The sequence below is a fragment of the Lynx rufus genome, unplaced genomic scaffold (assembly GCF_022079265.1).
Source record: "Lynx rufus isolate CCGP_SWC_20201006 ecotype Redwood Valley unplaced genomic scaffold, mLynRuf1.p SCAF_10, whole genome shotgun sequence".
Classification (NCBI taxonomy): domain Eukaryota; kingdom Metazoa; phylum Chordata; class Mammalia; order Carnivora; family Felidae; genus Lynx; species Lynx rufus.
In genome coordinates, this window is record NW_025814824.1 from 12,309,377 (window position 1) to 12,332,088 (window position 22,712).

Here is a 22,712-nt window from a genome sequence, read left to right on the forward strand (position 1 = left end):
TTTCTGTTCATGCTGTTCCCCCTGTCTAGAATTCCCTTTCCTTCAAGTGTTTGCCAATCAGCATTACCCATTATGGGTCCTCTTTACACATTTTTTTTTTTCTGGTCAGTGTTCTGACTATTTAGGTTTGAACACCAGCTCCACCATTTACTTGTGAAAGTAAACAGTATCTATAATCTTCAGTTTTTCAACCTGTCAAATGGGAATTAAAATCAGTATCTACTTCATAAGGTTGTTGGGAAGTGTAGGTGTAAAGAAGTATGAAATGTTCATAGAAATATTGCCTGACAAGTAGTAAAAATTAGGTGAGCTGTCAATCAGGATTAATTGCTCTTATATTCTTGCCCTCTGAGCATTTTGTTAATGCTCTACATAACAGTTGGACTTACATTCTACTTATTTATATGTATGTGTGTTTCCCTTGAAATCGTTCCTTGAAAGTAGGAACTATTTCTTTTTTTAAATTTTTTTTAACGTTTATTTATTTTTGAGAGAGAGTGTGAGCAGGGGAGGGGCAGAGAGAGAGGGAGAGAGAGGGAAAGAATCCCAAGCAGGGGTGCTGCCAGCACAGAGCCTGATGTGGGGTTCGAACTCACAAACTGTGAGATCATGACTTGAGCTGAAGTCAGGAGTTGGACACTTAACCAACTGGGCCACCCAGGCACCCCATAGAACTGTTTCTTATCTGTTCATATCTGTAGTCCTGAAACTTGGTACAGTGCCTTTCCATGGAAAACTCTATCCATAGACTTTGTCTTATCTTGTAACTATTGGAAAATGCAGTGAAAACAATGACAAAATGCTGAATTTTTAATTTACTTGTTGGGACATTTTATTTTGCAAAGTGCATGAAAGGTGCAGACATGAAAATCTTTTAAAAATCTATCATAAAAATTCCTCCCCAGCTATACCACCCATGCATTTGTAATAATTTTCTTCATGGTTATACAAGTTATAATTGAAAGGAGGATTCAGAAACTGACCAATCCCATTAATGGTTATACAAGTTATAATTGAAAGGAGGATTCAGAAACTGACCAATCCCATTAATAACTGGAGCTCCTGATAGAGTATTTTCTCAGGTAAAAATTTTGTCTACTGCCCCCATCACTGTGTCCCTTGCTCACAAAATCAATAGTTGAAGCAGGTACTGGAGCACGTTGCACTGTGTGCCCACCTCCAGCCAGCTGGTAATCCTGTTCATCCAGGAGCTTCTGTTGACCTAACTATCCTTTCCCTACATTTAACAAGTATATCCCAAATTATAGGTTCTATCAATTTTATTACTATAATTAATACAAAACCACAAGCCTTATCTCAATACCAAGCACCATTATTTGCTTGATCAGTCCTACTTACAGCCATACTTTTACTACTATCACTCTCCATTTTTTTAAATTTCAATACGTTTTATTTAACCTAACACATACCAAATATTATCATTTCAGCACGTAATCAATACACACTATTTTTTTTAATATATGAAATTTATTGTCAAATTGGTTTCCATACAACACCCAGTGCTCATCCCGAAAGATGCCCTCTTCAATGCCCATCACCTACCCTTCCCTCCCTCCCTCTCCCCCATCAACCCTCAGTTTGTTGTCAGTTTTTAAGAGTCTCTTATGCTTTGGCTCTCTCCCACTCTAACCTCAATTTTTTTCCTTCCCCTCCCCCATGGGTTTCTGTTAAGTTTCTCAGGATCCACATAAGAGTGAAACCATATGGTATCTGTCTTTCTCTGTATGGCTTATTTCACTTAGCATCACACTCTCCAGTTCCATCCACGTTGCTACAAAGGGCCAGATTTCATTCTTTCTCATTGCCACGTAGTACTCCATTGTGTGTATAAACCACAATTTCTTTATCCATTCATCAGTTGATGGACATTTAGGCTTTTTCCACAATTTGGCTATTGTTGTATCACTCTCCATTTTAGCAGCTTGAATAACTAGATTATTAGCCAACTGCAATCAAAATACTGCTTTCTTTGTATGGAACTGTGGGATCACTATATTGACTCCTGACTCTAACGTGACACTGTATGTTAACTACACTAGAATTAAAATAAAAAATAAAAAGGATTTAAAAAATCCAGCCCCAAATAAGTTTTGTATAGCTCTGAAAGTTTATAAAAGTTTATAAATGTCAGTCTGACATATTCTCTAAAAATTATTGTTTTGTTTCCAGGGACACTGGATTGCCTGCTACTGGCTTTGGAGCTCTCTTTACTAGACACCCACCAGATCATCGCAAAATGTTAGTAGTCCCTAAACCTGCTGCAGATTGCACAAAATACTTCTTAATTAATCAGGAGGTTTGTTTGCAGAGGTGAGGGGATGAGGAGTCTACATAGTCAACAAAATACCCTTTACATAGCATTTCACAGACTCCTTTAACAAAAGTATTGTTTTCCCATCAATATGCAAGCACTAGTAATAATAATATAGTCAATCCTCATTATTTGCAGATTCTGTATTTGCAAATTCTCCTACTTGCTATAATTTATTCGTAACCCCCAAATCAATCAATGCTCAAGGTGCTGTTGCAGTCATTCACGGATCTGCACAGAAAGGCAAAAAAAAATTGAGCCAACCAGTGTGCACGTTCCCAGCTGACCTGGAGGAAAGTAGAACTGTATCTTCCCATTTTGGCTCTTGTACTGTACCTGAGTGTCCTTCTCACAGTCTTTTACTGCAATGACTTTTGCCTTTTTGCGTGTACCTTTTGTTGGTGATTTTGCTATTTGAAATGGCTTGCAAGTGCAATGTTAAAGTGCTGTCTTGTGTTCCAAGCACAAGAGGACTGTGATGTGACTTATGGAGAAAACATGTGCATTAGGTAAGTTTCCTTCAGGCATGAGTTATGGTGCTGTTGGCCATGTTCAATGTTAATGAATTAACAGTGCATATTAAATAAAGTGACTTTAAATAGAAACGCAGATAAAACCAGGACATGTACTAATTGGCTGATGAAAATATTGTGGCCAGAGGCTCTCAGGAACCTAACCCTGTGTTTCCCCTAGAGCAACGGTTCAGGGTTTGCTAATTCAGTGTTTGCAGTGACTTTATAGAACATTACTATGAGTTATGAGCTTGGACTATAGAGCAAGAGACTGCTAATTTTTACTGATAAAAGAAATATATTTATTTTGGGGAGGCATGACTTGTTACTACAGAAAACGAATTTATCTTCCACTCATCTTTGTAAACAAGACAAACTTTCATAATTTCTGTAATGACATATAGATAAGTGATACAGAAATATAGGTACTTACAAGCTCTATAAAATTCTAAGTATTGAATTGTGTGCTGTGTGGACATGGGGACATGTCATCATTACCAGCAGTTTAGATGTTTTTGCTTCCAGTGACAACTGTCTGGCATTAGAACTAAGCTACTTTGCAGTCTGCCTGGGCTTGAGGTGGGAAACGTCCTAAATGACCATGCCCCACACCCCATTTCACAGTCACTTGAAATTCTGGCCAGGTGTTCTACCATGCAGGTTCTAACCTTGATTGCTGCAGTGGGGCTGGCCTGGCCCGTGTCTCCCACAGGCTGCTGTAGCATATCTAAGTGGGCTGGAAGGCCCACAGGGAGTATTTCCAAATGATCCCTGAGGAGGGTGGACTTCTGGCTTCCATGAAGATGATGAGCTAAAAAAAAAAATCCCACTGGCTCCCTTCCTTGCACTGAAATCTGGAAATTCTAGCAACAACATGGAAAGGCAGAATGAATCCAGAGGCAGACTTTGACAACTGTATCAAAATGTTGAGAAACTCTAAAGAAAATGATGGGTTAGAGGAAGAGAGGGCTGGGAGATGGAGTAGGGGAGGAGGAGAAGAGAGAAGGCAAAGACTGAAGTCTCTAGATGGAGTCTTGAGCCAGACCAGGATGCAAGCAGTGTTCTCGGTGGGCCAAGCTTATGCAGGAGCTCAAAGAGTCTTGTCTATTGTGTTTGCAAACCTGGAGTATAAGCTCAAAGTTGGATTTTTCTGCACTGGCTTTGTCTACTATTTTTAGTCCAGGACAGAAAAGGAGACACCAGGGCTCTACATACTAGATGATTTGATACCAACAATCTACCTCCCTGAAATCACTCTGATCTCAGCATTGAAATCTGTAATTCCAGCCACAGATGGCCAGTAGATCCCTGAGTTGTCTCCTCCAACTCCAGTTCGAGAAAGCAATCTTGGATATGGAGGAACGAGGCAGTGCACGTAAAGGAGGAAGAAATGCCAGGGAGAAAAAGCACCATTAAGCCCAGAGAGCGGTAGCAGTGGTGCTCAACCCACATCACCCTCACTCACATTGAAGACATGAGCTAGGCCTCCCTTTTCAATGGGCCACCTTTGTGGTCATCAAAGCAGAGGCATCTGGTAGTCTCAGGAATAATACAGACAAAGTTCTAGTTAAAAAATATCATGACACATCTAAAGAATAAAAAGCATCATGAAGAATGACAAGACATAGGTGACTTATACCAGAGGAAGCAGACCTGGTGGAACAAATGGAATGGGAATTTAAAGCTTTATTACTTGGGGAAATAAACAGTTGCAAACATAAGACAAAATAATAAAAATCAATTTGACGTTAACTTTCCAACAGCAACACTGGATGCGAACCCATAACATTGAAACGTTGAAGGAAAAGAATTTTGAACCTAGAACTATTTAAATGGGAGAGTCAGACAAAGATATCTTCAGACACAAGGACTGGTTGCAGACTTACCATCCTGCCACGAGTAACTATAGAACCGGGCAAAATATAGTAGGCAACTGTCATCAAGTGTTGGGTAGCAACTGTGTGTCTCTGTGCTCCTTGAGATGGGGGTGAGGGCGTCTCATTCTCCCTGACTTACTTTCTGAGGACATGTCTTCCAGCTGCAATGCAGGCAGGTGAGCCCCACTGCAGAGCAATATTCCTGTTGAGTTAGGAAGCAGGAATAGGATTTTAGAACTTCTGAATGTGACTCAAACTTGTAGGACCAGGGTGTCAGAGAGAAGGAAGTTGTGTGTGGAGGTGGGAACAGGAGTCCACATCGGGTTCCCTTGGGTTCTCAGTCAAGTATGCGGCCCTGCACGCACTATGGAAATAATAGACACCCCTGGTGTTAAAAAATCAAATAGAACTGTCTGTAGTGTATTCTGAAATTTTACAGTGATGCTCCATCCTACCTGGTAATCTCATGCAGTGGGTTCCACTGCTACATCACCTGCCTTCAAATCTTGGCCCTGCCCACTTACCAGCTGTGTGATCTTGGGCAAGTGGCTTAGCCATTTCAGTTTCTTCATTTGTAAAATGAGGATGATAATTATAAAGGTGTCCATGTTCTAGGGTTGCAGTGATGATTAAGCACGTTAATATACATAAGATAATTAGAAAAGTAATTGATGTGTACGTGGTAAGTGCTGTGTAAGTCTGCTGGGCTAGACACTCAGCAACCTGAGTCTAGAAACTCTATCAATTCAGGGAAATGTTCTTAATTTATTTCATTGATGATTTGTACCTTCCATTTTCTCTGTTCTTTCTTTTTGGAAATCCTTTATTTGGGTGTTGAATTGCTTGGCCTTGTCCTCTACTTTTCTTGTCTTTCTGTTTTATTTTTTTCTTTACTATCTTCTCTCTGTTTCTTCGACCCTACTATTGAGTTGTTTTTTGTTTGTTTGTTTGTTTGTTTAAATCCTTCTGTTTTTATTGGATCCTTTTTTTATTTCATGACTATAATATCTTATCTATCTGGGGATGTTAATGATATAGTTTGTTTTTCTTAATTTTTTTTCTCCATGCATAGTCTCTATTTCATGTAAAATGCTTTTTTTGTTTCTGTTTGGGTTTTGTTTGTATGGTATCTATCTGTGCTGGAGGCTTTCTTGAGGGGTCTAGTAATCCTTGCTTTTCTGCTCATGATTAAGAGCCTGTGAGTGAAACTTACTGTCTTGGAGTTTTACTGGAAGGATCTAGGTGGGTCTTCCCTCCCCTCCCACCCCCCAGAAGCCCTGGTGCCAGTATTTTAGTCTTTCCTCTTGGGCTGGTCAGATTCGCCAGAGAAATCTCCCTTATTTGACCCTCTGAAGGGTGAAGGGTTGGCACCTGTGTTCTTGGAGTGAGCAGAGCGTTTTGCTGGGACGTCAATATTAATCCTTCATTATGTATGGTCACTGAACCATGTTGTTGATCAATGACTTTCTCTTTCACCCTTTAAAAATTTATTTTTTTAATCTTTATTCACCTTTGAGAGAGAGAGAGAGAGGGAGAGACAGACAGACAGCACAATCAGGGGAGGGACAGAGAGAGAGGGAGACACAGAATCCGAAGCAGACTCCAGGTTCCGAGCTGTCAGCACAGAGCCCATCATGGGACTCGAACCCATGAACCGTGAGATCATGACCTGAGCCTGAAGTCGGACGCTGAACTGACCGAGTCCCCCAGGCACCCCTCTTTTACCTTTTCTGGTGAATAAATTTCTAGTTCCTGCTGGAAGAGAGAAGGTGCAGTACCCAGCAGTGGAGAGTGACAGAGACCTGCGGCTCTAGCTGCTTCTCCAGCAACTCCAGCCCAATTGTCCTTTGCTGCTTCAGGACTTACTCAGCTTTCTGCTAAGTCACATACCACTTGTTTGTTCATCTTCTCCAAGCTTCCAAAACTTGTTTCTCATGTCCCTTTTCCTGTTCTTCATATCGTTGTGGGTTTATTTTTTTAAAGCCTCTTTCATATGATTTTAGTGGAGCTTTTTGGAGAAGCAAAATGCAATGTGTACCGTTAATCTTAACTCTGAAGTTGTAAAGTTTCATCTGAAATGTCATGTCCTCCAAAGGACCCTCCCTTCCTACTGTCACCCCAGCCCCTACGACTTGGTAGATCCCTTGTGGGTGTCCATGGCACTGTGTGCTTCTTTTATCCTAACACTATACTCATCTTAGTTGCAATTACTTGCATCCCTGTTTGTCTTTCTTGCTAAACTTGCTCTAAAGGGCAAGACCATGACAGCTCCATCCCCCGTGCCTACCAGAGAGCTTGACCTATAGCAGCTGCATAGTAATCATTTCTTGAATGAATAGATTATTTCTGGTGTTGAACAGAAAATTCTTACAGAGGAGAAGTATTGCTCTTTCCTATCTTATTTGATTTAGGACTTCAAGACTTGTAGAACCAAAAGTTCTCAGTTCTATTTTGGTAAATGCATTGGAAGACATAGTCTTTTAGAAAAATCAGTCCTTCTTAGTTGGAATTGCCGAATTACTTGTTTGTCTTATTTGATTATCAGCAAGGAAATAAATACATGAGTACCTTCAACTGTCCTTCACTAATTCCATATGTAATTCCTTCTTTCAGTTAATGTACACTAATTATAGGATATTCCATACCATAGGATGCTGTGGTGTTTTAGAGTCTGCTTTCTTTAATATTAAATATTCTTTTGCTTCTTACCAACTGTACAGCTGTGGAAGTTAAATGTCAACTTTAAAAGGCAATGAATAAGAATGAGTTTGCTCAATGGACCAAAGTAATGTGCTTCAACTTATAAAAGAAAGGCTGTAATCATAATGTAAATTTAAACTTCCAGTTACCTCTTAACAAAAATCAGAATGTAGGTATAGTTTTGTTGTTAAGGGGACATTAGCTAGATGCATTTATTTTAATTTTTAGATAACATTCATTATATTTTGATGGCACTTGACAGTCCTTTCTTTTTTAAAAAAATGTTTATTTATTTTGAGAGAGAGAGAGAGAGAGAGAGAGAGAGAGAAGGCATGAGCACGGGGCTGGGGGGTAGGAGCAGAGAGAGAGAGAGAGAGAGAGAGAGAGAGAGAATCCCAACCAGGCTCCCCACTGTAGCAAAGAGCCTGATGTGGGGCTCAATCCCACGTATGGTGAGATCATGACCTGAGGGAGACCAAGAGTCAAACACTTAACTGACTGGGCCACCTGGGCACCCAACAGTCTGTTTCTTTTCTCACAACTCAACTGATAGCCAACCTACTTTATTTTGGACCAATATCAAGAAGACACAACACTTTTCCTCCTTAAACTGGCAGCAAACATCTCTGGAACATATTGGAAATCAGAAGGACTACAGTGTTTGGACAGCACTCATCACTCCTGGCCTTACCTAGAGAAAAGGACTCTGTGGATAACTCCTCCCACATACGTCACGGACTGAGATAAATTTTTAAAAATTATAATGTGGGGGGAAGTAAGGTTGAGACTAAAAGCACTATCAATGACTTAACTTTAAAAGTGAGGATTTATATACATTGAGGCTGGATTGAGCTTGTCTAGAAGTAGAGTTATTGTTTCTCTTGAAAGCTGGTTACATTTCTATCAGTGAGTTTCCAAGGAATTCACCCTGACCAGTAACAGCAGGGGTGAGAGTCAGGGAGGCCCAAAGACCACAGCCACCAACAGTGCTCTTCTGATCTCAGGTGGGCACAGTTGCGTGGCTAGGAGGTCTCTGACACATACTCCTTTTACTACATGGGTAGAGACATTAAAGGCATAGCAAAGTAATGAGAGACACATTTCCTTCAAGGCACATAGGAAAAGTGGATAAGAACCTGAATATAATTAGTAAATTAAGATATTCTTTGCCCTCCCATCTTGTTCTCATGAATTCAAGTTCTCGGGAACTTATACGTAATTTGGAAGCTCTTCATGAGGCATGGAAAGCTAATTCACTGATTATCAGAAGGCCCTTAGATATGTGATGATCTATACAAAATCATTTTATGATTTGTCCGTTGTAACAGATAGTTGTAGCTGACTCATTCTAAGAAGTAAGGTTTTCCATGTATAATATTTGGACGGCATCTGTGACCAGTAAGCAAGCAACCAACCAGAAACCAAAACAACAGAACAAATGAAACAAACAACAACAAAAGCTGTATCAAGCAGATTCAATTTTGCAAATGAGATTTAGTATAAATATAGTTTTAAGATCTTTTTCTCAGAAGCCCTTAACTTAAATATGCATATTAACCATGCATGGTCCTGGGATAATGGTTCACAGGAGGAGCTAATTTTTTTGACAGTGAAAGCCAACTCTGGCATAGAATATGCACTGGGTGAGAAGCATACGCATGGGAGCCTGTGTCAGTTTGAGGGCAGCCCAGAAGTACTGACTATCTGCTGGAGGATGGAGAAGTATGAAAGGTATACCTCTTACAAGGACAGCAGTTAACTACTGCATCCTGCCATTTTTACCAAATTTCATTGTATCCCGGTGCTAGTGATTAGTGTATATTGTCAAAATTTTATAATAAATGTGTCTTGTTTCCAGAAGTCATCCAAACACTATGTGATCCACATGACTGGAGAAGAAAGAAATTAATAGTGTTTTGGATCACTGGGTAGCTTTTTGGAGATAGTTGTTTTTCAGAAAAGGCATGGTATGGAGAGATAGGAGACATGGTTCTACTTCTGGGCCTGCACTAAACCTGCTATATGACCTTGTGCTGGCTAATAAGCCTCTCTGGGTTCCAGTTGTTTCCATCTATAAAATGAAGAGATTGAACCAAATGATCTGTAAAGTCCTTTCCTGCTCTAAAATTTTATGGTTCTAAGGAGAAAGGCATCTGTAGTCTCATAAATGGACAAGTTAAATGAGGCCAAAAAGTAGTTCAGGCAGTTAAGTGCTCATTGTTGGCATAGAGCACTTATCCATATGTGTGTGGAGTGATTACTTCCCAGTAACCATAGTGAGCTTAGGCCGCAGCTTAAACTCTTTCAATTTATTTCTCTCACTGGGGCATTTAGCATCTGTAAAACCTTTGGCACTCTTCAGAAGAAAGGGACTGAATATGAATAGTAAGAGGTGTTATTTTGTTTTTTCCTTTTCTCAAACTCCAGAGCAAGGCATTTGCTTTTTTTTCCTACTCAGGCATTTATGTGGTGGCTTGTCTCTTGGTAAAATGCCACCCAGTTGGTGGACATTTTTCCAGAAGGAAAAAAAGTTTTAAAAAATGCCCTGTGATGAAGGTGATGAGGGTAACAACAAAGGAAATGTGAAGAGGAGAGTAATATTGTGGAATGAGCATACAATAGGAGTGAGACAGACCAGAATCCCATTCTTGATTCCTCATCTTACTCATTGGAGGACCTTTTGCTTCCCATGCAGTGTAATGTGGCCAGGCTGTGTGCTAATGGGGTGATTTTCCTCCCTGCTCCCACCTCCCTCAAGCCCATGTGTTGGTCATATGACCCGTATGGCCAATCAGAAAGCATTCTAGGATTATAATTGAAGTTTTGGGCAAGATGCCCTAACATTTTCCAGGTAGCAAGTTACAGAGGGCATCTAGCTGTGGGGCGAGCATCTCTCTGTAAATGAAACTAAGCAGAGGTGTGGAAAAAGACTGTTCTGATGGTATTCTTTTTATATGTGCTGGTATTTTCCTTCTTTTTTTTTTTTCTTGAGTTTGAGCTAGGTTTCTATAACTTACAACTTTAAGTAATACAACTGATAGCAAATACTTATATGGTATGTATTATGTGTCAGGCACCATTCTGATGTTGCTAACTCATTTACTTCCTACAAAACTCATACGACTTGGTTCCATCTACATTATCTGCATTCTATGGTGGGAAAAACAAAAGCACAGAGAAGTCAAGTAACATGTTCAAACTTTCAGAGCAATCAAGTATGAGTCAGGATTTGGACTGAGATTGTCTAAGGCCAAAGCTCATGGTCTTAGCCACTCTTCTCTTCTGCCTCTTTGAATGCTAGGCCAACTAAGAGAACTCTGAACATGGAGATGTTATTTGCTCCATTTAGGCAAGGCCCAGGTCTTGAGCACCAAGCCATTTAAAGGAAATACTGGTGAAAGGTTCTTTATCTCTTGAAATTTCTAGATTCAATTTTTTCATTTTTCAAATAATATGGCTACTGGTTCCTAAGACATATCTTGGATTTGGTTTGGAAGTTTTCCCTTGTGAAGCAGAAACCTGCCTGAGCTCATCTCACTCACCTGGGATGCCTGGAATGGGTGGCTTGGCTGGTGCTGAATGGTAATGGCTTTTATAGTTGGTCAAATTTGCTGGAATGATTTCAGAGTCAACCTAAATGCTATTGCTCTTTGTGCTACTCCTGCATATAGGGTATCTGCCGTTACCTGACATACATTGAAACCAAACAGCTAAGTAGGCGGAACACTTCCCCATTTGTTAATATTTGGGGGTATGGCTCAGGTCCTGACTTGGCTTGTGTGCCTTGGCACAGGAGTGTTTTAATGGTGGATAGCAATGACCTACTTTATTGCTATCCTTTCAGGGTAATTCATAAAATTTGATAAGAAAATTTATGTGAAAGCACCCAGTATAGTGCTTGTTAGATCCAAAGTTTTGGCATCATAGTGGATTCATGGCTGACTCAGACCATACCTGTCTGTATTGTATCTAACTTCATTAGAATAGCCATTCACACTACACCTACCAAATTAAAGTTCAAGTTTATTTGCATACCCAGGTGTGCTCAGTGAGGCCCTCAAGATAAAATTATGAAGACAGCTTTATTCAATTTACTTATTTGGTCTCTAGTCCCCAGAAACAATCCCTTCCTTCTCTGTGCATGCATGCTACAGCTCCCATCAAGAGACAGATGTCATTTTCCTGTCTTATGAATCTGGGCTGGCCTTGTGATTCATTTTGATCAATGGAATGTAGCAGAAGTGATGCTCTGGGACATCAGAGGGCAGACCTTATGAGACTGGTAGTTTCTACTTTCTGATTCTTGGCCTCTAGCCAACATGCTGTGAGAAGCCCAAGACACATGGAAGAGAACCAAGGCATCTGTTGACAGCTCCAACTAAGCTCCCAGACAACAGACAAAACCAACTGCCAGGCATGAGAATGAGCTATCTTGGATCTTTCCATCCATTCAAGTACCTGGATGACTGTAGGTCTCATTAACATCACATGGACCAAAACACTACACAGCTGAGCCCAGTCATCCCACAGAATAATCAGAGATAATAAAATAGTTGTTATTTTAAGCCACTAACTTATACGCCATAGTAGTAGATAACTGAAATAAGCTTCATGTCTCTAACTACCATGATTATATGGCTGCTTCTACCTTTATTTGGCCTACAGGTGAATTTGTGTCATTGCTAATCCACTGGGAATACAAGCAGTTCAAATTTTGGGATTGATGAGGTCATGAAACAAATGAGTGGCAAAGATTTTCAAAATGTTAATATTATGGAATTTATATGTAATCCTGACATTTCCTTTTATTCCACATAATGGTGAGACTGCATTACTAGTATTTCTCTTTATAATATTGGAAATTTATGTGGTTGTCATAATGCTATAATTACTTGAAGTCTTCAGTGAGTCTCAGTGGATAGTACTATACTGTGCATCTTTGAGCCATAGAAGTGGTTTCATAGGAACAAGAATTTTACAGCATTATGGAAATCTTTGCTGCTATCTGTGTTTAATTTGATTCTATATTTAGCACTTTCATAGTTAAATTATTACCTTAATAGATAAGGCTTACAATGCCCTTCAAAATGGCTTGCAAAAATTATTAGTCCTGAGGAAATTATGTTTGTTCCACATATCTGAATTCATCCTTTCGACATAATGAGTGGCTACTATGAATTAGGAACAATTAGGTATTAGGAATATAGAGACAAAAGACACCCATGCCTGAAGTAGCTCACTGTCTAATACATGAGACAGAAAAATAACCAATCAGTACTCATGTATCAGTAAGGAATACCCTTGGCTGAAAGTAACAGAAAACCTCACTAGTAGTAACTTGAATAAGACTGGAATGTCACCGGGGCACCTGGGTGGCTCAGTCGGTTAAGCATGGTCTCACAGTTTGTGGGATCGAGCCCCACGGTGGGCTGAGCATGGAGCCTGCTTGGGATTTTCTCTCTGCCTCTCCCCCACATGCATGCTCTCTCTGTCCCTCCCTCTCTCTCGAAAATAAATTAACTTAAAAGAAAAGACTGGTATAGCAGCTACATGATGTCATCAATGATGCAGGGCATTTTTGTCTTTCTTCTCTACAAGTTTTGCAGGAAGCTTTCATCCTCATAGTGTCAGGAGGGTTGCTGTGCCTCCCAACATCATCAATCTGTTCTAGAAAGGAAGAAATGGGAAAGTGAAGAGGTAAAGGGAAACCCCCTCAGAACCATCATTCTTCATCTACTAGATGGCCACCCTTGGCTACAAGAGTCTTCTAAGTAGAGAAAGACACACAAGAAGGGAGGCTGGAATAGTTGTTGAATAAGCCAACCTACACGTTGCAACATGCTAGGGTGAACAGAGGATGCAAGAGGAGAACATAACTCAGATTTGGAAGGTTAGAAAAGGCTTCCAGGTAGATGTGAAACCTAAGCTGAGTCATGAAGTTTGAGCTAGAGTCAGCCAGATCAACAGGAGAGAAGGGCACCCTAGACAGGGATTTAGGGCAGGGGATAATGGTACCTGTGATGGGCATGTCTTGGTTCATAGAGTACAAGTTTTCAGTGATAGCATCCAAAGTTGGAGAAAGATGTTGGGGACAAAGCAGGTAGGGCCTGAAAGCTATGTTAAAGAATTTAAACTTTGGGGCGCCAGGGTGGCTCGGTCGGTTAAGCGTCGGACTTTGGCTCGGGTCATGATCTCACAGTCCATGAGTTCGAGCCCCACGTCGGGCTCTGTGCTGACAGCTCAGAGCCTGGAGCCTGTTTCAGTTCTGTGTCTCCCTCTCTCTCTGCCCCTCTCCTGTTCATGCTCTGTCTCTCTCTCTGTCTCAAAAATAAATAAACGTTAAAAAAAAATTTTAAAAAAAGAATTTGAACTTTATCATGAAGGCAAGAATGAAAGGTTTTCAAGTATGGGGTAGAAATGATCAGATTTGTGTTTAAAAAGCAGAAGGCAAATTGTAGGTGACTGGGACTGCAGTGAGAAGGCTATTGAACTAACCAAGGCAAAAGATGATAACGTCCTGACCTCTAGTAATAGTGGTGTGGAGGAAAAGATTTCATATTTTAGATATATTAAGAGAGAGGAATAGACATTTACTTGGTAACTGATTAGTTATAAGGGTAGAGAAGACTCAAGGTTGATTCCCAGGCCTCTGGCTTAGGCACCTGGGGGTTAATGGGGCCATTCATTGAGGCAGTGAAGGTAAGAGGAAGAGAAAATACCAGATAGCAGGTGGATAGTTGACACTGGAGCATGAGCGAGGTCAGTGACCCAGATTCAGTTGCAAATATAAGTGTCCTAACTAGTTCCTCTGCCTCCAGTCTTGTCCCTTTCAATCCATTCAGCAGCTTGAATATTTCAAATAAAATGCAAAGAGAACCATGTTCTTCCACTCTCTAATTAGTATCCTTGCAGTATCGCTTTTTCTTCTTGTGTCAATGAGCACATACTGTGTGTCTGGCACTGAGCTAAGGGCTTTATATGCCTTATTTCATTTAATTCTCATTATTTGAGATAGACACTGCAGCTATCTCCATTAAAAAAGGGGCTCAGAGAGGTAAAATAACTTCCCCAAATTTCCTTAGCCTAGGAAGCACCAGAGCTGGGTTTTAAAACTCAGGTCTGGTCTGTCTGACTGCAGAGTTTGTGTCCTTAACCACTATAGTACATTGCTTTTCATGCTTAATTGTGTAGAGTGCTCCATTTCCTTCAAAGTATTTCACATGCATTATCCACTCCTAACATTTATACAAGGTCATATGAGTCTGTATTTTCTTAATTGTATAAACAAGGAAATCAAAGCACAGAGATAATCAAAGAATCCAATTTTCCATTAATTAATCTATCTGTCTAGTCTCTATTTATGGAAGAGATACTAATGGGGGTAAATAAGATAAATATAAGATAAATAATAAGATAAAAAATAATGGGGGTAAATAATGGTTTAAATGGCTTGCTCAAGACCCCAAGGCCACTTGATAGTCAAGAAGACACTAGAATCTCTGGGTTTATAAGTCTGTGTTCTTGACAGAAGGAGAGAACTGCTTCCACACTGCTAGGAAACTTAGCAAGGGCTTGGCTTGGATCAGGAATAAAAGCAGATTCAAATTGTCTGCCATTTCACCTGTTCTTTCCACCTCTTGCCCTCTAGCTTCTTTGAGATTGATTTGTAGGATGGACCTAGAGAGTATAATGCTAAGTGAAGTAAGTCAGAGAAGGACAAATATGGTATGATTTCATTCATAGGTGGAATTTAAGAAACAAAACAAATGAATAAACAAAGAAAAAAGAGACTAACAAAAAAACCCAGCTCTTAAATACAAAGAACTAACGAGTGGTTGCCATAAGGGAGGTGGGTGGGAGGATGAGTGAAATAGATAAACAGGATTAAGAGCACACTTACCTTGATGAGCACTGAGTAATGTATGGAATCGTTGAATCATTATATTGGACACCTGAAACTAACATAACACTCTATGCTAATGATTTAAAAAAAGAGGGAGTAAACAAAGGTAGAAAAAGATAAGGGCCCCCTAAAATAGAAGATCCTTCAATGAGAGCAGAGGCAGTTATCCCCAGGACTAAGGCTCGCCAATGAGCCAGCTGTGTCACAGGTTGGGCGAAGAATCTCCTGAGACCAGAGCAGAACAGAAGTCTCCAAGAGAAATTTTCGCAAGAAGTAAAATTAACTGAACATATTGAGATGAGAATTACACAGCTGGGGAAGTTTGAGAGTAAATAAGTGATAGATTAAAAAGGGGGAGGGCAGCATTCAGCAGATGTGGAAGAACTATCAGATTTGCTCTGTGTGGCTTCATTCCTTAGGTAGATCCGAGATTAAAAAAGAATGATGATTTCTGTTAAGAATGAGACAGAACTTCCCAGAGTGGTTGTAACCTCCCCTTCCATCCTACCACATGGAGTCAAGTAGAATCCATTGCCATGGGCCTCTCCTCATCCTAAATAACAGATGCTGCTTCTACTGCTGCCAGAAATGGGATTAATTCCAAATTAATTCTCTGCTTTTTTGAGTCACTTACTCAGATTCAGACTCTTAGGTGGGACTGTCTGATTTGCTGAGTAGATAGATGTCACATGCCCTTGTTCTGGTTGCTGGGAAGCTGGGTGAAATATCTGCTTGTCCTCCAGACAAAACAGAAAAGAAGTGGTTGACCTTTAAATTTCTTCCAGGTTTAAGAAATTGTGATTCCCTGGGTTTTGGTATTTCATCTTGTCAGATTTACACATGTTACCATAGAGGTTGGTGTAGTTGTAGGCATTTTAACTAATATCATGGCTTTAATAAAAACTTCAATATCAGACTTCTTTTCCTTTTTCATCTTGCAGAACACCTTTAGCAGTTCTCTACCTTACAACCATTAAAGGTTGAAGAGGGCATGTGTGGCAAACTGTGGGTGGTGCCGGGTGAAAGCCAGCTGTCCACTTTCCAAACGTTCTTACAGCATGGCATTATATTGGTAAATTTATCAGCATCTGGTCTTCAGTTTTACATTTCCAGAAAGACAATTTTATCTGTGCTTCAGAATTTATCTTACTCATGAAGACTGACTTATGCTCATTAAACTCACAAGAAAAGCCATTATTCTAATTAGTTAATTTATAATGGGAAATAAAATGTTCAAGCATACCAGTCATGTCAGCCTTAACAAAAGGATTCTCTTGGAAAAAAAAAAAAAAAGGATAGGAAGGCAACGTATAATCAGAGTGTTGTTCAGAGTGTGTGAGTTAGTTATAAGATTACAATAATCAATGGCCTCAGATCCTGACTACCTGATTATAGTGGGACTCTTTCAGTTGTAAGTAAAAATTGCACAATTAAAATGACCTTGAGTCAAAAGGAGAGTTTATTATAGGAGTTTGAATTACCAGATGGAACTCTGGGAAAGTCCTTGGAAGAGTTGGGCTTCCAAGACTACTGGAATTAGAACCAGGATTCTCTCCCTGTTGGCTTCCTTTTCTCCTTCTGAGGGGAGGTACTTTACATCCCATGGTTCTTATCACAGAAGAGGGACTGACTCTTTCCCATTCATCTCTAGTAAGAAATCCCATGGCAGAGCCCTGATGGAATCTGAACTAGGAGCTGATGTTTAGACCTATCAGCTGTGGGTAGTTATGGAGTGGTAGAGCAGGGACATGTGACACAAGGCTGGCTTGAGGTGATTCCAGACAATGAGCTAAAGTCACTGTTAGCTGTCATAATCAGACTGGAACACTGACATTGATGTATTGCAGCTCTGCTCCCAGAACCTTCCAGAGAGGTCTATTTATGAGCCAGGACACCTCTTCCTTGTGCCTAGAACACATGCCTCCCTTAGTTTCCTCATCTCTTGCTTTCTTGAGTTTCTCTGAAGACCATTTCTCTTCTAAGGGATTTATTCTTTCATTATATTATTTATTTGGCTATAGCCTTCAGCTGATATCGAAGAGGAAGATCTATGGTTTTATTTTCAAAAGACCATCTTGTTTCAAATTGGACAAAATATATCACTTCAAGATTGTTGCCCTGTTTTTCAGATTGAAATGCTTGGGGGAGGTGAGTGATCACAAAGAGTTTATAGCTGACTGACTGAAATTCATCATTCACTATTATAAAAGTTTCCATTTTGTTGAGCCACATTGCATTTTCAAAAAGATAACTGAATATTTTAACCCTCCACCTTTATTTACTTTGAGTTTTGTAGTAAATCTCTATCTTTTTATATTCTAATTTTATTTTAATTGCTTTATTCATTTAATTCATATTTCTCAGTGCCTACCTTGTACCAGACTCTGTGCTGGGAGGTGATAATAAAGAAAGAGAGAAGGACCTGAGCTAGGTGGAATGGGTTTCTGCCCATTAAGTGCTTTAAGTGGGTTGAGAGATGCGCAAAGCTGCTTTGCGAGGTTGGCCTGCCCAAAGCATCACTCTATTTGACTGATAATTGTATCATTTGAGTTGTAACTTTGGATGAGGATGGGGTAGAGAAATAAGTTCACCATCATCTATTAACACTTAAACATTTTAAGATTATGTAATATTTCCATTTAAATACTCTTCAGACATCCATCTACTTATTTCCTAGTTATAATGTAAGTTGATATCTTTGCCATGTTTGCTTCTTATTTTTTTAAAAAAGACCATTTATCATGACTTATAGATTCACCATATATTCACAATATATTCACCATATTGATGGACATTAGCTTCCAGTTTTACACTGTTACAAATAAGGCTGCATTGAATATTATGTATGTCTTCTTGAGTATATGTGCAAGGATTTCTTAATACTTAGAAATATAATTGCTAGTTAAGATATATGCACCTTCATTTCTGTAAGATATTGCCACTAATAATGTATGAACATGCTCATACTTTCATATCCTTACAAACAGTGTAGAGATTTTTAATTTTTACCAAATGGATATTAAATGGTAACTTACTGTTTTACTTTGCATTTCACTGCTGAATTTAAGACTGAATATTAAGCCTGAATTTGTTTTCAAATATTAATAGCCATTTTGTTTTCTTCTACTGTGAAGAATTTATAGTCTTTGTCCATTTTTCTATAGGATACTGTCTTTTATTGATTTCTAAGATTTTTTTATTTATTCTGGATATTGATATTATTTGAGTTAATTTTTCAATAAATATCTTCTTGTCTATGAATTCTCTTGTAACACTGTTTATGGTGTCTTTTGAGTGATAGAAAATTCAAATCACAATTTAATCAAGAATTATATATAAAATGTCAGATTGTAAACCTTTTAGAAATTATACATACACACATATGTATATGTAACATATATTGAATAGTCACCTATAAATAAAGGGGTTGTTTTATGTCCTTCAGCAGATTTAAAAATTTTTGTCAAAAATGTCTTTTAAATCTGTTAGATGCATTCCTATAGGAAAATTAGAGATTTTATTGCAGTTATAAATGAGATATTTCGACTTTAATTATGCTTTCTAATTTCTTGTTGTTGGTGTATGGGTATGCTATTTTTGTATATTGATCTTGTATCCAACAACCTCCCTGAAACTTGCCTGTTGTTATGATTTGTAGATTCTCTTGGATTTTTAAAATGTAGATAATCTTATATGTGGAAAATAAGAATTTTGTTTCTTTTATTCCAGTTATTATACTCACACTTCTTTTCCTTGCTTTACTGCGTTTTCTAGAATCTCCAATTCATAGAATAGAATCCAGAATTTGTGCCTATTTGGGAATGTTTATAGAAAAGGTTTTCATCGGCTTAGTCTTTATTTTGATTTACTGTTTTCTTCTCATAGTGATGTTGCACTACTCTGTTTATCATATGTTGAATTTTCCTGGAAGAGCAGCAATCGGGTAATTCTAAGGAGGAGTGAGAAGTCTGGGCAGTTTTATTAATCTCTTAGTTCAAGAGTGCCCTCTACTGTTGGAATAGTGAAGTGATCTATATTTTATTGAAGCCATCTTTTTTGAAAGTGGTGATTCTAGGACCTTTCATTTCTGAGCTTGAATTCTTGTTTTTCTTTACCTTGCTAGTTGCTTCCCAATTTCCCAGAGGCAGGTCCTTCCCAAGACTGCCACTGTGGTCTTAAATACTTTCCAAGCCTCTTTCTTGGAAAGCCAATCTTCAGATCCTCTAGTCACAGACTTGTTCTCAGTATTTCCCATCAGTGAAGGATGCTTTCTTTTCTGGGGGTGATGTCTTCTGTATTCCATCCCCATTAGGGACTTGCCACTCTTTCCTCTCTTCCATGTAATACCCACCTGATTTTGCTCCAGTATGGGCTTTGGATATGGCTCTACTGATTTTGGATTTTTCTCCCACATACACATGCGCTGAAGTTTGTAGTTTTCTCTAGCCACTGTTATGCACTAGGCATGGGTGATTGTGTGATTTTATTTGCTTTTGCAGATCGGGGTTGGGACACACTTGTTTGTATTCCTAGCAGGTTTCCGGGTAATGCAAATACTACTACTCTGGAAACCACACCATGAAAGCCCTGAAGAAACTGGTGGTTATCACCAGATTTTGGAGGATATATGTAGATATTTGGGTTTAAGGAAACAAAGGATCTAGGAAAGTGTAACAATCTTGTCCTGACTGTGGATTGGTCATTTTATCTTTGTGATTCTGTCATTTTTTGACTTACACATTCTGTGTTGTTAGGTTTCTTGACTTAGGATCTTCCTGGTGTTTGTTCCTTTAATCAATACATAATGATCTTTATTACTAATAACTTTTGACTCAAAGTCGATTACATGTGATATTAATATAAGAATACTAACTTGCTTTTGGTTAATATTTTCTGGATATACCTTTTTATATCCTTTTATTTTCAAACTTCGTTTGAAAATAATTTATTCTAGGTATAGACGCATAGAGTTGTACTATATAATACAATACAATGTTCGGTTTAAGTCTAAGAAAATATTTTCACTGATGAGTTTAACCCTTTTACTTTCATTGTATTTGCAAAGGCATTTAATTTTATTTTTATGATTTTAATTTGTCTTATAAGCAAAAATGATTTTCATTTCTTCCTTTTATTCTTTTCTTCTTATTAGATTGGTCTTTAAAAAAAATTACTTGCAACAGTATGGAGGTTCCTCAAAAAATTAAAAATTGAACTACCCTACAACCCAGCAATTGCACTACTAAGTATTTATCCAAAGGATGCAAAAATGCTGACTCAAAAGGGCACATGCACCCCAATGTTTATACCAGCACTATCAACAATAGCCAAAGTATGGAAAGAGCCCAAATGTCCATTGACTGATAAATGGATATAGAAGATGTGTTATTATACACAATTACTCAGTGATCAAAAAGAATGAAATCTTGCCATTTGCAACACCATGGATGGAACTAAGTGAAATAAGTCAGTCAGAGAAAGATAAATAGCATATGATTTCACTCATATGTGGAATTTAAAAAACAAAACAAATGAACATAGGGGAAGGGAAGGAAAAATAAGATAAAAATAGAGAAAGAGGCAAACCATAAGAGACTCTTAAATACAGGGAACAAACTAAGGGTTGATGAAGGAGTGTTGGGTGGGAGGATGGGCAAAGTGGATAATAGTAAGGAGGGCACTTGTTGGGATGAGCACCGGGTGTTATATGTAAGTGATGAATCACTAAATTCTACTCCTGGAACCATTACTACACTATATGTTAACAAACTTAGATTTAAAAAAATAATAAAAGTTTAAAAATTTACTTGCTAGTTTGAAAATTACATTTCTAGTATTTGTTCTTTTAACTGCCAGTATTCAAACTTGAGTGTGCGTCAGCATCAGTTAGAGGGCTTGTTAACACAGGCCACAGGGCCCTACCCCCAGCTTTCTAACTCAGCAGATTGGGGTTGGGACCCACTTGTTTGTATTCCTAGCAGGTTTCCGGGTAATGCTAATACTACTACTCTGGAAACCACACCATGAAAGCCCTGAAGGAACTGGTGGTTATCACCAAGTAAAATATTAGCACCTGTACCCAATAACCATTCTGAGTTTGACTTCCTTGTTATTTTGGAATTCTTTTACTTACTGAATTCTCTTTCTCACCAGCATAGCCAAGCATTAAAATGTTTAAATTTCCTTGTGCCCAATATTTTTAGGTGTGCAATTCTCAGAAGAGTTTCTTTGACTGTCTAGTCCCATAATACTGCCAGAAACAGAAGTAGGGCTTTATTTATTTAATTTATTTTATTTTATTTAATTATATCTCATTGGAGAATAATTTTTGTCCCACGCTGAGTTCTAAACAGAGAAGCTTTCTTGCAAGTTTCCCTAAACTGGTGGCTGGAATTTCTTTGATTTCTTTTATTTGAGGTTACAGACTTTACAGACTCCTGGCTGGGAGTAGGACAGCCTTCTGTGCCTTCCGTGACCCCAAAGCCATGTCTCTGGCCCTTCCTATGCAGCCCACACTCTACCTTCTAGTCTTGGCATGTCTTCTTACAGCTTGCCATTCTAGTGAGCATCGTCCTCATTTCGGGCACCTCAGGGTTTCCCCTTGGAGCTTGGCTGTGCTTGTAGACTTGGGGAAGGGAGGATATATTTATTCAGCATTGCTCTGTGTTTAATTGGGTGGAGGTTAGGGAAGCTATATAATCTCGGTCCACCTGGTTGTCTTCTATTATCTCCTTCAGCTGTCATCTAGCAGCGAACATGGGCATAGAGTCAAAAGGGTTTGAGACGCAGAAAGCAAATGGTAAAGAGAATCCCAAAAGTCTGGAATGCACCTAAGCTCAGGGACTTGGGCTTGGTAGCATATCATTAGTACAGGAGAGTAGTAAGTGGTACTGAATTGGAAGTAATTGAAGGAAGGGCATCCTATAGTGGTAGATAATGCTATAAACAAGGTCTGGGATAGTTGTAGGGTTTTTTTTTTAATGTTTATTTTTGAGAGAGGGAGACAGAGAGAGAAAGAGCACAAGCGGAAGAGGGGCAGAGAGAGAGAGGGAGACAGAGACTCACAAGCAGGCTCCCTGCTGTCAGCACAAAGCCTGATGTGGGGCTGGAACCCACAAACCGTGAGTTCATGACCTGAGCCAAAGTCGGAAGTTCAACCAACTGAGCCACCCAGGTGCTCCAGTTGTAGGTTTTAACATTTTTATTAGGACCAATCCTCCTTGAAATGTTTTTATTTCATGTAAAGCAGATAGCACTAAACATCTTAAATATCATTCTTTTTGGGGTTGTTCTTTTCTCACATATTGACTTATCCCTCTCAGGTGTGCATTGACAACATATGCTGAAGACTATGCTCCACCATATGATTATCAGCCATTTGTGAGTAT

General features: G+C 39.0%; 1 protein-coding gene across 1 annotated transcript in view; it reads left to right on the plus strand.

Moving 5' to 3' along the window:
• CFAP95 (cilia and flagella associated protein 95) overlaps positions 1–22,712 on the plus strand; it is a 76,852-nt gene that overhangs the window by 37,186 nt on the left and 16,954 nt on the right. Inside the window, exons 4-5 of the mRNA XM_047096030.1 lie at positions 2,191–2,259; positions 22,647–22,704. Of these exons, the coding sequence (XP_046951986.1) occupies positions 2,191–2,259; positions 22,647–22,704 (127 nt within the window). The remainder of the gene's footprint in view (positions 1–2,190; positions 2,260–22,646; positions 22,705–22,712) is intronic.